A 14,908-nucleotide genomic window follows, 5' to 3' on the forward strand; every position below is an offset into this window, starting at 1 on the left:
CCTAGTGAAAAATCCAGTGTAGGAGGGGAAGGAGCGGTGGGTGCACCAGAGGGCACTTCCCAGCCTCTTGATGCAGGCACAAAAGACATGGGTTTGGAAGGTAAGGAGAGAAAGACTGAGGACAGACAAAGCAATACCCCATCACCTCCCATTAGCACTTTCTCCTCGGGCACTTCCACAACCAGTGACATTGAAGTGCTGGACCACGAAAGTGTGATAAGCGAGAGCTCGGTGAGTTCAAGACAGGAAGCTGCCGATTCCAAATCCAGCCTTCACCTCATGCAGACATCATTCCAGCTTCTATCCACCTCTGCCTGTGCGGATTATAATCGCTTAGATGACTTCCAAAAAATGACCGAGAGCTGCGGCTCCTCTGATGCTTTTGAAAGGATTGACTCGTTCAGTGTCCAGTCCTTGGACAGCAGAAGTGTGAGCGAGATAAACTCTGACGACGAGTTATCGGGCAGGGCCTCGGCGTCTGCCGCCGTCAGTCCTGCTGTGCCCAAGGCGGAAACAGTCGATGCCCCGAAAAATAAACCCGAAATCTCGAGTGATGCTCCTGTGTTACACCCTGAGGAAGCTGAGATGGAAGAGAGCGGGAGAAGTGCAACCCCTGTTAATTCTGAGCAGCCGGATGTTCTGGTTGCTGCTGTGCAAAGTCCCGAAGAACAGGTGGTGAAGGAGGAGGCCGAGCCGCAGCAGGGTGCTGTGGAGCAAGTGGTACCAGAGGACACTGAAAAGCAAGAGTTTAAAAAGGTAACTGTGAAACATGTATTGCAAACACACCCTTTAATTTCAAGTGAAACTCCTGCTTGTCCTATATCTCCAATATCAGCTTCACCTTATTTGAATTCATTAATTGATGCTGAACTATCTTACCCTGTAGAAAACTGCCCTTGATGTCCTGCAGAAGAACAGTACTGGTAAAATTTCTGGTCAGATAGTTTTGGGTTTCATCTGATCCACCTGTTTATCACAACTCTGAATTGTGAGTAGTGCTGGCAAACAGCACTTCAGTAGGTCAGAGCTTAATAAGTCAAATTTTAATTCTTTACTGTAGTTTTTTTTCTGTGAAAGGTGGAAGAGATTCCTTGGAATATTTTAATTTGAATTGCAAAACTACAAGCCTTTTGTATTTAAACAATAATCAAGAAAATATTTTGCAAGCATTTTTTTTTTCCACAGACAACTATCAAAATTGGATTACATTGCAGGAGTATGATGCATGTTCTCTGAGGATAGCAGTAGTTAGTGTAAATAAGTCCTTTTTACTAGGTAAATTAATGTTTGTTTTGAGCAAGAATAATCTTTACTTTTAAAAAAGAGATAGAGCAGACTTTTTAAAGAAGATAAGCATAGCTTTGGATAGTGAACAGATTCAATGAAATGTATATGGCTAGTTTAGATAGATGGAATGACTAGAAGGTGACAAAATAAAATACTCAAATGTGTGGAGATTAAACTGGAGTTTGAAGCAGTGTGTTTTGTCCCATTCTGCCAGTGTAGTGCGTGACTACTTTTTTCCCATTTTCTCTAACCATTTTGGTTCTATTTTGTGGGGAACAGTGATAATGTGATGATAGTCTTGGGAGGGAATGGTGGGGGGGAAGGGGGAAGCCTGCCCCTCTTGTGTTTTAATTGTCCCATTCATCTGATCTTTATCTGTAAAAACATTCTCCAGATGGTTGATTCATTAACTGAGAAGCTGGAGAAGAGGGAAATACAGTTATTAAGTGCTAGTAAAGAAAAGGCACGCCTGGAAGAAGCTTATGATAACCTGAAAGAGTAAGTATGAAAATCCACACAGCAGTGGGTGGAACTGTGACTTTGCTGTAGCACAATCTTAGACAATACATAAACCAAGTAGCTTCATGTCTAGAGCAAAAGTTGCACTGCTTGGGAAGGGTGGAAATAACAATTGCATGTGCTGTGATGGTTTTGTTTTTTTTTTTAAAGATAATGTTATTTCTTGGGGCCAAAATCTCTTTTGGGAAGAGGCTGGTGAAAGCTTTTTCAATAAGCAAGCAGGAGGAATAACAAACATGTGGAGTCAGGCTTGGTTATTCATAAAGATCTTTATTATGACTGGATTCAGCTATTAAGGGAGACTGATTTTTCAGATACAGAGGTATAAATCTGATTTACTAAGTACTTTGCTGACTAAAATGTAGGCAGTGGAAGTGTGGTAGAAGGGCTGGCTGTAGGGAAAACCTGAATTCATTGTTTCATTTGGTTAAAATTAAAAGAGGAAAAAATCGAAAATTGTATTTACCAGTTCACTGATGAAATGCCAAGTTAAAAAATTTGAAGATGATCTGTGAAGTTGTTGCTTAATGACTAAATTGATCTTATAAACTTTAAAAATACATTAAATAATTTGCCCTGTATATGATGCAGACTGTGGTTAATTAGAAAGTACTTTATTAAGGGGCAAAACATTTAAGATAAATCAACTATTTAATTGTTTTCATGGGTAAATTACAGAATTAATAAAGATCTTTGATTAGTACTTCTAATATGGATGGTTTTTTGACTTCTGTTTAACCTGTGTAAAATAAATAAACAAAACACTTTTTAAAATCATTTAAGACTACCTGTTGCAAATTGTTTGGAATGCCACATAATGGTGCAGCTGTTCTGAACTGTTAATTTTAAATGCAGTGAAATGTTCAGAATGAAAGAAGAGAGCAGTAGCCTTTCATCTCTTAAAGAGGAGTTTGCTCAGCGAATTGCAGATGCTGAGAAGAAGCTCCAACTAGCCTGCAAGGAGAGAGATGCAGCTAAAAAGGTAATTTGGCTTTTTAGTGAAATTAATGCTTATCATTTTAGGACACAAGTAAATTTCTTGGGGTTTAATTGCTAAAAATTAGGCCAGGGAAAAGCCTGGGGCTGACAGGTGCTGTCTTATGCTATTAGAAACCAGCATAAGCTGGTTTTAACCATCCAGGCTGCTTGGTATTTCCTTGGTATTTTTAAGTTAGTCTGTTTTGGGGAAGAAAAAGGTTTAAAAGTCTGCTCTCATTCACCTTTTACCCATATGTGCATTTGCATTGGTGTGAGGGAGAATGGCCTGGGGATGCGAGGAAGCGAAGAATGGGAACGGCTTCTTTAGAGGATTAACTGGGAGGAAAATGAAGGGCTGGTGACAGATTGGTCTAGAATGAGCAAAGAAATCTGCAGCAACAAAGTTTATGGGGTTTAAATGTTCTTGACCTGGTATCACAGCATTACATTTCGTAGCTTAATGCAGAAAAGGAGACTCAAATCTGTGACTGGAATACAGATATTTTTCACAGTTGTTTGTCACTGCAGGTGTCACTGTGTTGACACAGTAGTGAGTTGAAATAGAAAAATTACCGAATACCTGTGTGTGAGTAGGACAGATTGTTTTTGCAACATTGCAGAAGTTTCAGTCATAGAAAATTAAATGGCTGGAGGAGTTGGAACAAATTGTACGGAGGATTTACGGACTCTCAATCCTTGGAGATTTTTAAAACTTGATGGAATAAGGCTCTGAGCAATCTGTTTTGATCAGATAATCTCCAGAGTTCCCTTCCAACCTAAATTGTTTTCCATGAAAATTTCCTCTTTTTTTTGGGAGGAAGGGGTGAGATTAAAAAGGTGATCAGTGTAGCTCACTGCACGTTTTTTCCTAAATGTGTTGTAATAAATGGTTCTAAGTATTGTATCCTATTATTTAGGAAGTAAAGACTGTTAAGGAAGAATTGGCTACTAGACTTAATACCAACGAAACTGCTGAATTACTGAAAGAAAAAGAAGAGCAAATCAAAGGATTAATGGAGGAAGGTGAGAATTAACTTTTTTAATAGTAAAAATGTGGAGAATAGTTTGAAATGCACTGCCCTTTCATACGAGTCTTCTTTATACAAAAAAATGCAAAATCTGAAGCATGTTGGATGTTTCTGCACATTTGAAGCATTTATTGAGCAGAAAAAGAGCAACAGGAGGGGTTAGGCAGGTGCAGGTGGCTCGAGAGGTGCTTCCTGCAGGGAGCATTAAAAGGGGCTGTGAGATAAAACCAGTGTGGAACACACCGTGTTCCATTCAGCAGAAATCTAATTAGGGCATTGTTAAGGCATTTCTACAGTGTCTCCTTTATTACTGCTTAATTTTGGAAGTAAAATACAGTTGCTAAATGAACAGACCATTTTATTTTTCTCCTGAAATGATGAGCTCATTTGCTTTGCTTTCAAAGCAATTCACATCCTGTCTCACTGTAGCTGAGTGTAACAAGGTCATCCCAGGATAAGGTAGATGTAAAACTTAAGAACTTCCATGAAAAAATGCAAGAGTAAGCATTTCCATACTTATTTGGTTATTATTTTCATGGGACTGAGGAGCAAGGCAGGTGTGAATAGAGAGAGTCCATGGAATATCAGCACTATTCATTAGCTTTATATTGATTTTCTTCACAGGAGAAAAGCTTTCCAAACAGCAGCTGCACAATTCCAACATTATTAAGAAATTAAGAGCCAAAGAGAAGGAGAGAGAAAATATTAACACAAAACAGAGCAAAAGGATTAAGGAATTGGAAGAGGAGTTGCAGCATTTGAAACAGGTGAGATATTTGTTGAATTTTTTTTTTTTAAAAAAAGCTTTTTACATTAGCTGCAGAGTTGCCTTTCAGGAGGACTCTTGATAGACTGAATATTCTTTTATTTTCTTGGAGACTTCCCTATTTCATAGAATCATAGAATGGTTTGGGATGGAAGGGACCTTAAAGATCATCTCATTCCAACCCCCCTGCCATGGGCAGGGACACCTTCCACTAGACCAGGTTGTTCAAAGTTTCATCCAACCTGCCCTCGAACACTTCCAGCCACGACTTCACCTGGCAGTCTGTGCCAGGGCCTGTGCCAGGACCTCACCTCACATTACTGGAACACTGAGTTGTGATTTATGTGCATATTCTCATTAAAACTGCACTCGGGTGTCTTTCCAGCTGCTTGTTTGCACTTGCACTGCTGTTACCGGGTGAGCCGCCCAAGTTCAATACACTGAGTTTTGGTTGGAAAACATGCAAAATTTGGGCTGTGATTGAATCAAGATCTTACAAGCAGCAGACTCAGTATGAGTATGTGAAGCTGGTGAAGGGCAGCCCCCTCCTCTTAGGAAGGCAGGAGGAGCAAAACCTCTCTTTTAGCAAAGCATCAGATGGGTTCAGTCATTTTGTGTAACTTTATCCCGAATTGGTTGCCACGGTTGTTGCTGTGCTCAGACAGCATTGCCTGCCCCAGGTCCTGGGTTCAGTCTCATGTTTCTTGTTTGCACTCTGACAGGTGCTTGATGGCAAGGAGGACTTAGAGAAGCAGCATCGAGACAGCATCAAACAACTGAACAGTGTCGTGGAACGACAAGAAAAGGATCTTGCTAAACTTCAGGCAGAGGTGGAAGACCTTGAAGAGAGGAACAGGAGTGTCCAGGCAGCACTTGACAGTGCATACAAGTAAGCAATCACACACTTTATGCCTCTTTCTTGTGCAATGCTTGTGAAATGTTTACGTATAAAAAAGTTTTTTGCAAAGTCACTGTTGGCATTGTATGAACTGTAAATGCACTGGGGTTTGTTTGTTTGTTTTTCTCCCCAGGGAACTTGCAGATCTTCATAAAGCTAATGCTACCAAGGACAGCGAGGCTCAGGAGGCCGCCTTAAGTAGGGAAATGAAGGCAAAGGAAGAGCTTGGGTTAGCTCTGGAAAAGGCCCAGGAGGAGGCTCGGCAGCAACAAGAAGCTTTGGCAATTCAGGTGGGTCTTAAATGCAGTCAATAAACTTTTAAATTGAACAGATGACTCTGCTGAGGTGGTGTGTGCACCTGACGTCACGAACGTGAGGTGGAACCTGTCTTTGTTTGCTTGGCAAACACTCAGTGGATTTCTTTCCCGTTGAATTTGTTCAGTCTTGAGGAGTAGTTGTGCTAAGTTTTAAAATATGAATTTTACTTAAAAATACTTACAATTGTATAAATGAGATTACTTTGACAGCCTCTGTGTTAAGGTTGTAGTACCCTTACCATGGTGCAAAGTGCAAGAAATTTAGTTGGGCAGAATTTTTAGTGATAATCAGTGCAACTATTTGCATGCAAAAACAAAGCCTTTGCTTGTAAGCAGACATACTCTGTCTAACAGTGTTTAAAAATGGGGTAGGACTGTGGCACTGAAGAGGTGATACCATAACTTTCAGCAAGAGTCTGGTAACAATTCTTTGCTTTTTTAGGTGGCAGACCTGAGGCTGGCACTGCAACGTGCAGAGCAGCAGGCAGCAAGAAAGGAAGATTATTTACGTCAGGAAATTGGTGAACTACAACAGGTACTGTGACAAATAGATGATGCCAACTTGTATCTGCAAGGAGGGCTTCTAAAAACTGAAAGGAAAATGCTACCATGGCATTAATAGCCTGAAAGAGAATGTTTGTTTTCCTTGTTACCTGCAGGATTTATCCTGTGTAGAGGAAAAATAAAAATATTAAGGGAAATGTTTTTTTAAATCACATGGTTCAAAAAATAGTATTTTTTTATGATGCCTTTTAAATGGAATGCTGTCCTTTTACTATAAGACAAAGTACAGACATTAAGTTTGTGATAGTCATCTAAAATTGCTGACAAATGTGTTTTGAATGACTCTGTAGCTGCTTTTTAAAAATATTTTTATAGTTTTAAGGTCCAGAAGATGGATTGTCGCCAAAATGTTGGCAGCATTTTGGTATCACGTTCCAGAGGGCTGGACATTTCTGGGCCCTTACTCTGTCATGTATCTGAAATGTTGAACTTCTCTCTTGGAATTCGACACTGAAGAGTTTGAACCCCTAAACGTTAGCTGTAAGAGAATAATTTTAGAATGTTAAGCAGCTGCTGTGTATTTAGCTGAATTCTCTGTTAATCTTTGAATCCATCGTATGATTTCAAAGCTTAGTTATATTTAATTTGTGATTTCAGAGACTCCAGGAAGCAGAGAGCAGGAACCAAGAACTGAGCCAAAGTGTCACATCAGCTACACGGCCCCTGCTCCGGCAGATAGAAAATCTTCAGGCCACGCTGGGAGCACAGACCTCTGCATGGGAAAAACTGGAAAAGAACCTTTCTGACAGACTGGGTAAAATGTTTTTAGCTTTTCCTGAACTGTGAGGCCCTTGGTGAAAATGTGAGGTGCCTGAAGGGTAAAAGTAAAGGATTTGACACTTCCCCTGTGCGGAGATGATGGATCAGAAAAGATGAGCACAAAATGTTTTCTTGTAAGGAAATGTTGAGGGGGGAATTATGCCAAGTTTCTTGGACAGATTATCCACTGGTTCTACTGTAACTTAAGATTGTAAGGTGGAGATGTTGAGGTGTACATGTCCTTACAACATCTAAGGGAAGGATGGACTTGGAGGCACTGAAAGTATCCCAGTGATTTTGGTTGTCAAAGCTGATGCTCGGATTCCATATTGTGAAGGTTGGAATAATTTGCTTTCCTAACTGCATAGGTGATGATACAGCAGTAATCTATTGTTTTAAACAAAAAATGCATAAAAAGCCCATAAGTGGACCCAGAGAAATTATTTCCTTTCTGGAGGCAGTCTGTAATTGTATATTGTATTCTGAAAGAGTGTGAAATCTCTCTCCTTATTGCTTTGAGCCTCTGACTGTGGTGGAAAATACGTAATTTCCTTTAAAAAAAGTATTTTGTTTTCTTTTGTAAGAAAGATTAGCTGCATATGGAAAAATTCTCAAATTAAATTTTATGCATAAATAAGTGGCCCATGTTATAGATGTTTGATGAAAAAATGTTAAATTCCTTGTTTTTCCTAATATTAGGTGAGTCTCAAACTCTTCTAGCAGCAGCTGCTGAGAGAGAACGGGCTGCTACAGAAGAACTTCTGGCTAATAAAATTCAGATGTCGTCTTCTGAATCTCAGAATAGTCTTTTAAGGCAAGAAAATACACGCCTTCAGGCTCAGCTGGAAGTGGAGAGAACCAAACTGAAGAAAATGGAAAATGAAAACAGTAGGTGAGTTGCATTTTTGGTTAAACAGCATTTCTTTAAAATTGTGGTGAAATGGAGTGTTGATATGACTGTGCAGAATGTTGACAGCTATTGATGTTGTCCAACTTGTTAAGGATATTTTGTTTCATGCTAAAGATGGGAGGGTGTTACATTCATACTGTTTTATAGCCCTGAAGCCATGTTTGTTTTATAAGCATAGGAATCTAAAGTAAACAGAGAATACTTACTTAGTGACTTTACCTGTTTCCTTCCTCAATGTAGGTATGAGGTTGAACTAGAAGGGCTCAAAGATGAGTATGCAAAGACCTTGGAAGATGCAAAGAAAGAAAAGGTATTGCCTGGTGCACCTTTAACCTGTGTTACCATTGAGGTCTGAGCTAGCAGGATGTTAACAGCCTGTATTTATTTGTGCAGGCACTGCTGGCCACTCAGTTAGAAATGGAGAGGATGAAAGTTGAACAGGAAAGAAAGAAGGCAATTCTCGTGCAGGAAGCAGCAAAGGAGAAGGTACCAAACCTGAGAAGAGATAAGATATGGATAATGATTGTTTTAATCTTCTGGGGGTTTTGAGTGTTGTTGTATTCTCTCTCTTCTGAAGTTATTTGTTTTGTTTGCTTGGACTACTAGCAATGCTTCCACTCAATTCCTGTTCTGTTTGACATGACTCTGTGTAATTACCACATGCTTTCCAGCTGAAGTCACAAGTCACAGAGCAGTCCTCAGTAGTCATTAACTTTGTTACTGCTAATTAGCAGGTGGTATTCAAGTAGAAGTGTTTATATTATTGTTTTCTTACCTTCTCCAGTTCTAAAATCTAAGTTCTTCATCCTTCAGAGGCCAGCATTCTTGTAGATGCTGCCTGGAAAAGAGGCCAGTCTGTTGGGAAGGTGTATCAGTAAGATATTAGCATGTGAGAAATCTCAGAATTGAATTCATACACTTTATTTGGGGGGAAAAGAAAAAAGTATTAACATTCATTGTAAAAAGAGATTTCCTCTGAATCTCCCTTGGCTACTTGAAAGGAACTCTTTTGGTGTAATTTGCAGCTTCTGTCTTCGTTTCCAGAAAAGTCTGAGAACTTGGTCATGGACTGTAAGTGCTATAGCACAGACATTCTTCATTGTGGAGCTTTCATATGTATAAGGGATAAAGGAAAGAGAAAGTTTATCTATCACATAGTGTTCTATAGTTAGTGGTGAAAAAAGGCAGTCTTTTTACAGAATCTTTTACAATGTTGTGAACTTTTTTCTTTGTCTAACTGTTGGTGTTCTCTGCTGTTGTTTGTGTTTAAGGATCGGAAGTCATTTACAATTGAAACTGTTTCAAGTACTCCATCAATGTCACGCTCTAGTTCCATAAGTGGGGTGGAAATGGCAGGTCTTCAGACCTCTTTGCTCTCACAGGTAGGAAACATCACCTATATTGCCTTTTTTTTTTTTTTTTAATGGACTACTTATTTTGCTCCTCAGGAAGTTTTATTAATGTAGGAAATGACTCTTCAAGAGTGTATTGGCCTTAGACAAGGTAACTTCCTGTGCACAAACACCTAAAACCTGCTTACAAGTGTCTGTGGTTGTAAAACATTTGTGAAAGGCTGGTGAAACTGCAGCCTTTATTGCAGAGTAATATATATACATGTATTGGTGCTGAGCTTTTGTTTTAAAAACAAACTTTAAGCATTGAAATGCTTGCCTAGCACAGGGTAATTTTAAGTCTTAAAGTATGCAATACTTAGGGGAAGGAGGATTTCAAAGTGTGCACGTTTTAATCTAATTTTAAGCTTCTCTAACCTTCTGTTTATAGGATGATTCTCATGATCACTCGTTTGGACCAATAGCCACTAGTGGGAGCAATCTCTATGATGCCATAAGGATGGGAGCAGGTTCGAGTATCATTGAAAACCTTCAGTCACAGCTAAAACTGAGAGAAGGAGAGATTTCACATCTACAGGTGCTGTAGTCACTCTTGCATAGCCAAACAGCATTTACAAGTGTAAATACTAATGCAATAATGTTATATTGTGGGGTTTTATTCAGAAAGCTTGGTCACTTTTATGGCAGTTCTCTGAACCAGAGTAGCTGCTGGAGGTATGTTTGGGCAAGGACCTACCCAGAAAACTTGTCAGATAAACAAAAAAAGGGAAAAACCCCAAAGCACTGATCAGATTTGAGAAGAAAGTGAGAGTGCTTCCAAGGTGTGCTGTTTCAGAGTCTGGCTTAAGGAAAAGCCTTAATTACTGCATCAAAATATTTTGTTTGATAAATACAGTAATTTCTTTCCTTCTCCTAATTGTCATATGTGTTTACCTCAGCTGGAAATTGGAAACCTTGAGAAAACTCGATCAATAATGGCAGAAGAACTGGTTAAATTAACAAACCAAAATGATGAACTGGAAGAAAAGGTGAAGGAGATACCAAAATTGCGCACACAGTTAAAGGTAAATGAATTTCTGTTGTGAGTCCATGTAAAATTTACATAACTGGAGTTTTTATTAGGAATGCCCCTATCAGTTTAGGATTATATTCAAGTCTGTCCCTAATCATAAATGGCTGAGGAGCCTGTTCGGGATTTTCATAGAGTAAAATCTGAAAATGCCCACTCCATAGCCGGGTAGTGACCTCAGAACACAGTTGTTGGACATGTGTGCTGTGCAGAAGATGGTGTGCTAAATCAGGGAGGGAACATTCTTGCTTCTGTCATTTAAGACACTTGTCTGGAACTGGACTTTTCAGTAGAGGGAGTGTTTTGATGAATAGCATAGATTTGAGAGGTTGATGCAGAAGCTGAATGAGTGTCCAGTAGAAATACAGGAAAGAGGATAAATATTTTAATCCTCATGTTTAAGAATTTAAGTTGAAATATTTGAAAGAGTTTTGCAATAATTTTGGAAATTATCATTATTCTATAAATGTAGAATATTTGATTTTCTGCTGAAATATTTCACAAACTGGTAATTCCTGTAGTAAAACAGTGTAGATTTCTAACTGTTTTTAGTGCTTATAGCCATTGAACTCAAAGGTGCTTTAATACAGCCTCTGAAGCCAGCACTAATTCTTTGTAGGATCTTTGGAATATCCTCCTTGTAATATCTAGAATATAAATCTAGGCATATTCAAACACAAAGTATTTTTGAAGAGTTTATGGTGTTTTATTTTGGTAAAGCAATGCTACACTTACTTTCCTGAGTAGTGTAAAACACTGTCCCAGGAGCAACATTTTTAATGTTGAAAACCAGTTCAGATAACAAACCTGTCCTTGCAGGATTTGGATCAGAGATACAACACAATTCTCCAGATGTATGGAGAGAAGGCAGAGGAAGCTGAGGAACTCCGACTGGATCTGGAAGATGTGAAAAACATGTACAAGACTCAGATAGATGAACTTTTAAAACAAAGGCAAAATTAATTCCTGCTGGAACTCTTAACATCATATGTGAACAGACTGTAAAGATAACTGTTTATGTAAATGCTGAATTTAAATGTCTTGTAAAAAAATAACTGTATTATAGAAAATGTGACTATATCATAGAGTTCATACGTTGACGAGGAATCAATGCTTTAAATGTCCCGTTCTGTCTGCAGTTAAATTATTTGTGCAATATTTAATTTTTTTTTTCCAGTCATCCCTTTATTTAAGTCTTTGCTACACGGTGGGTCATTTTACTTTTAAACAGTAGCAGAAATGATAGTTGTTACCTCATGAGGCAGCACTGGAAGGCACGAGTTCTACAAAAACAGCCCTTGATTCCTAATTCCTGTAAACCTCTGATGATCACTGTAGAAGTCTTTCCTAAGTGTTCTTCATATGAGTTTTTCTAAAACCTCATCAGTTAATTTTTAATAACAAAATGGCAGTGACTTGCTGTCTGGAGCATAATTGGTGGATATTTTTATGACAGGAAAATCTTACATTTGTACTTGCAACATCTGAACATGTTAGGGTGATTATTCTTAAATCAGATTAGTCTGACTGTTTTACACTAAGTCCTCTAAAGCAGAGTGCAAGACTCAGACGAGACTTTAAATTACAGCTTCATCTTGTATATTGCTCATGTTCTTATGAACAGCGTAGAGACAACAGCTCTGCTTGTAATTGTAAAATGTGTCTAATTTTAACACCAGAAATCTGAGCTATGAAATACTTATCCTAGATTTAGTTGCTGATTTTTAACAGTAGCTAAAACAGTTCAGAAGAATGCAGAAAACTTTTTTTTTCCTTTTTTTTAATAACTTGCTGCAGCTCTCATGGTCCATTGTATACAAGTAGCGGGGTTTAGACTTTCTGTAAAATTGTACTGTGACTTAATACACTTTTCAAGCAAATCTCCAGTGGCTGCAAAGTATTTCTCATGCCATTCCTTAAGCAAGGTATTGGTCAAACAGCATCCACGTGACTTGGAGTTGAGCTGCATTTTTGGTAATGTCAGAGGAAACGTTTGAATGGGACCCTTGGGAATGCTGAGAATCGCGGGAAGGAGTTTTCGCCTTCCCCTCTGCATTCCAGAGACCAAATATTTTGCTGCGTTCGGAACCTACTCGTGTGAAATATTTGGCAGTTGAAATTCTTTCCTTATCGTACCAGTGCCTCTGTTGGGAAAGGGTTTTTTATTTCTCCCAGATCTGTGCACTTTGTAATTTGGGAACTCTCTTCCTGCTTGGGTGTTCTGAGAGAGACAAAGGGATGTGAAGGGTGAGAAATTGCTTCTGGAGAAAAGCCTCTTGGTAACATGACTTTACTAATGGGTGTTAAGGGTTTATTCCTCACTGGGAGAACAGTTAAGTCACTGAAGGTACAGAAGGAAGGGTATGTTCCTGCAAAATCCTGGTCCAATTTGAGATTCAGGCAGTTACTCTGAACATTTCAATAATGCCACAGAGCAAAACCACTAAAATTTCATATAACTCCCCGTCTGTCATAAAAAGTTTAACTGCTTTAATAAAAATACTTTTTTCTTTTCCTTTTTTTTTTTTTTTTCCTTTAATGAGGAGGTGGGAGGGAACTATCCTCTTACTGTTTATATTTCAGATTTGGAAACCATGGAGATTCCATTTTTTTTTTCCTAAAAACCTCAGAATTTAACACTTTGCCTTCATATTGAAGCATAGTTGGTTGCTCTGAGTTTCAAAAAATGCTCCAAACCAACCAACCCCACACAAAAAACACTCCTTAAAAAAGCACTTTCTGGAGCTTTACTGATTTATCGTGTATTAGAATTATGATGTGCAAAGGTTAGTTCAGCTTTCTCCTAAAAAAACAACTTTTATGACGGTCAAAGATTAGAAATTCTGTTCAGCTTTTATCTACTGCAGCGAATCAGTATATTTCGGGTTTTCAGCATTTTTTTTACAATCTTGGTAGACAAATGCAGTACTTAAAAAAAAAAAAAAATCATTCTTTGAACTTTTATTGGGATCTGTTGCTGCCAGTGCTTTTGAAGGTAACATTTCCTGTGTAATTTGTGAGTGGATGCTCCTGAAGGGCTGACAAAGGCAGTTCTGAGGATATCTTGGGCTATCTTGGGTTTTCAGGAAGAGCTTTGATAAATGGGAAATTTTAATATGCAGTCAACATTAACTGTTTTCAATGTAAAAACATTTGACAGGTATTAGATTTTTAAATTTTACAAAAGTAGATGTAAATATTTGTACTGACTATTTTTGGATTCTTTATTCCCATTTAGTGCAACCTTTACAATCACCTGAGAATGAGATGGCCTTCTGTGTCTTAATCATCAAAGCCTTAGAAAACAAGGTGGCTTTTGGAAGGTAACAGACTTTAAAGTATTCTGGTTTGGTCATCTTTGGCATAATTCTTGTATGCTTGTTTTGAAGAAACATTGATGTCTGCTTGGACACATTTAGTTCATTGCTCTTACTGAGTTTGCCTAGAAGAGTGACATGCAAAAGTAAAGGTCTTAGGTCAGAATTCTAATATCCATTTATGTTTAAATTTATTATTTTAGGACATTCCTTCTGAAAGCAACTAATTTAGATCTCATTTTTCACTGCATATGCAAGTATGAAGAAATGCTATTTAAAGGTTTACTCGGAGTTTTCAGAGGGGGCTGAATTCCCAGCCTAGGTAATGGAAAGGCCTCTGTGGATGTATAGGTGGGTTTGGATGAGGAATAGTATCCTTGGTACTCACTTCCTTTAAGAACACATGTTCAAAATCCCATGTCTTTGCACATGACAAAAGGGGTTAGTTCTGCTTATTTTTCTTTCCTGTTTGTTTTAATTTACGTGCTTGTGTTTGACTAAGGGCTATAATGATCCTGAGTATGAGGTGAAATGGTTATTGCACGGTAAAATTAAACCCCTTGGTTTCTAGCTGTAAAATGTGTATAAACTGTAAAAAGCACGGGTCAGGGTAAAATAAAATTTTGCGCTAAGAGTGTGCTCTGGTTCTCTTTGAGAAACGACTTGAAACAGTTGCGTGATGGTATGAACCTGGTGGTGTGAAATGAAAATATCACTCAAGAGATACCAGATCTAGCTGGAATATGGCATTACAGATGCCAGTTAAAGTCTTGTGGTGCTGCGGGTATTTAAGTAGCAGAGGGTGGTTTATTTATAAACGCACTGCAGTAGGGGGATTATGGATAATGTGAAATTCAGACTAAGTTCCTTTATTCGAGTAAGCGGTGCCAGCCCATCCGCCGGCGTCCTCTGTCCCTGTTGTCCCGCATGTTTCCTGTGGCAGGCCAGGCGTTTGTTCCTCATTCCCCACCTGCGAACGAGGGGAGAAGAGCTATGTGCTGGGGTGGAGGATTCGTAGCCCTTGAGTGTTGTCGCCTGTGCCCCCTCCGGCGCTCGGCGCTGCAGGAATGGGGTCGAACCGAAGGCAGGAGCTCTGTCGTGTGCCTGCCCCGCATCCCGGCGGGGTCAGGGCGTTCATCCACCT

General features: G+C 38.9%; 1 protein-coding gene across 1 annotated transcript in view; it reads left to right on the top strand.

The window, feature by feature from the left end:
• Positions 1-14,398, top strand: part of TMF1 (TATA element modulatory factor 1) — a 21,794-nt gene extending 7,396 nt beyond the window's left edge. Inside the window, exons 3-18 of the mRNA XM_027895122.1 lie at positions 12-756; positions 1,682-1,785; positions 2,662-2,788; positions 3,702-3,807; positions 4,437-4,579; positions 5,301-5,467; positions 5,610-5,766; positions 6,236-6,328; positions 6,955-7,111; positions 7,816-8,008; positions 8,267-8,336; positions 8,420-8,512; positions 9,298-9,408; positions 9,809-9,955; positions 10,317-10,442; positions 11,267-14,398. Coding sequence (XP_027750923.1) covers positions 12-756; positions 1,682-1,785; positions 2,662-2,788; positions 3,702-3,807; positions 4,437-4,579; positions 5,301-5,467; positions 5,610-5,766; positions 6,236-6,328; positions 6,955-7,111; positions 7,816-8,008; positions 8,267-8,336; positions 8,420-8,512; positions 9,298-9,408; positions 9,809-9,955; positions 10,317-10,442; positions 11,267-11,410 — 2,683 coding nt within the window. The 3' untranslated portion in view covers positions 11,411-14,398. The remainder of the gene's footprint in view (positions 1-11; positions 757-1,681; positions 1,786-2,661; positions 2,789-3,701; positions 3,808-4,436; positions 4,580-5,300; positions 5,468-5,609; positions 5,767-6,235; positions 6,329-6,954; positions 7,112-7,815; positions 8,009-8,266; positions 8,337-8,419; positions 8,513-9,297; positions 9,409-9,808; positions 9,956-10,316; positions 10,443-11,266) is intronic.
• The last annotated feature ends 510 nt before the right edge of the window (positions 14,399-14,908 follow it).

Source organism: Empidonax traillii, unplaced genomic scaffold (assembly GCF_003031625.1).
Source record: "Empidonax traillii isolate 1590-97213 ecotype Southwest subspecies unplaced genomic scaffold, ASM303162v1 scaffold450:size721730, whole genome shotgun sequence".
Taxonomy (NCBI): Eukaryota; Metazoa; Chordata; class Aves; order Passeriformes; family Tyrannidae; genus Empidonax; species Empidonax traillii.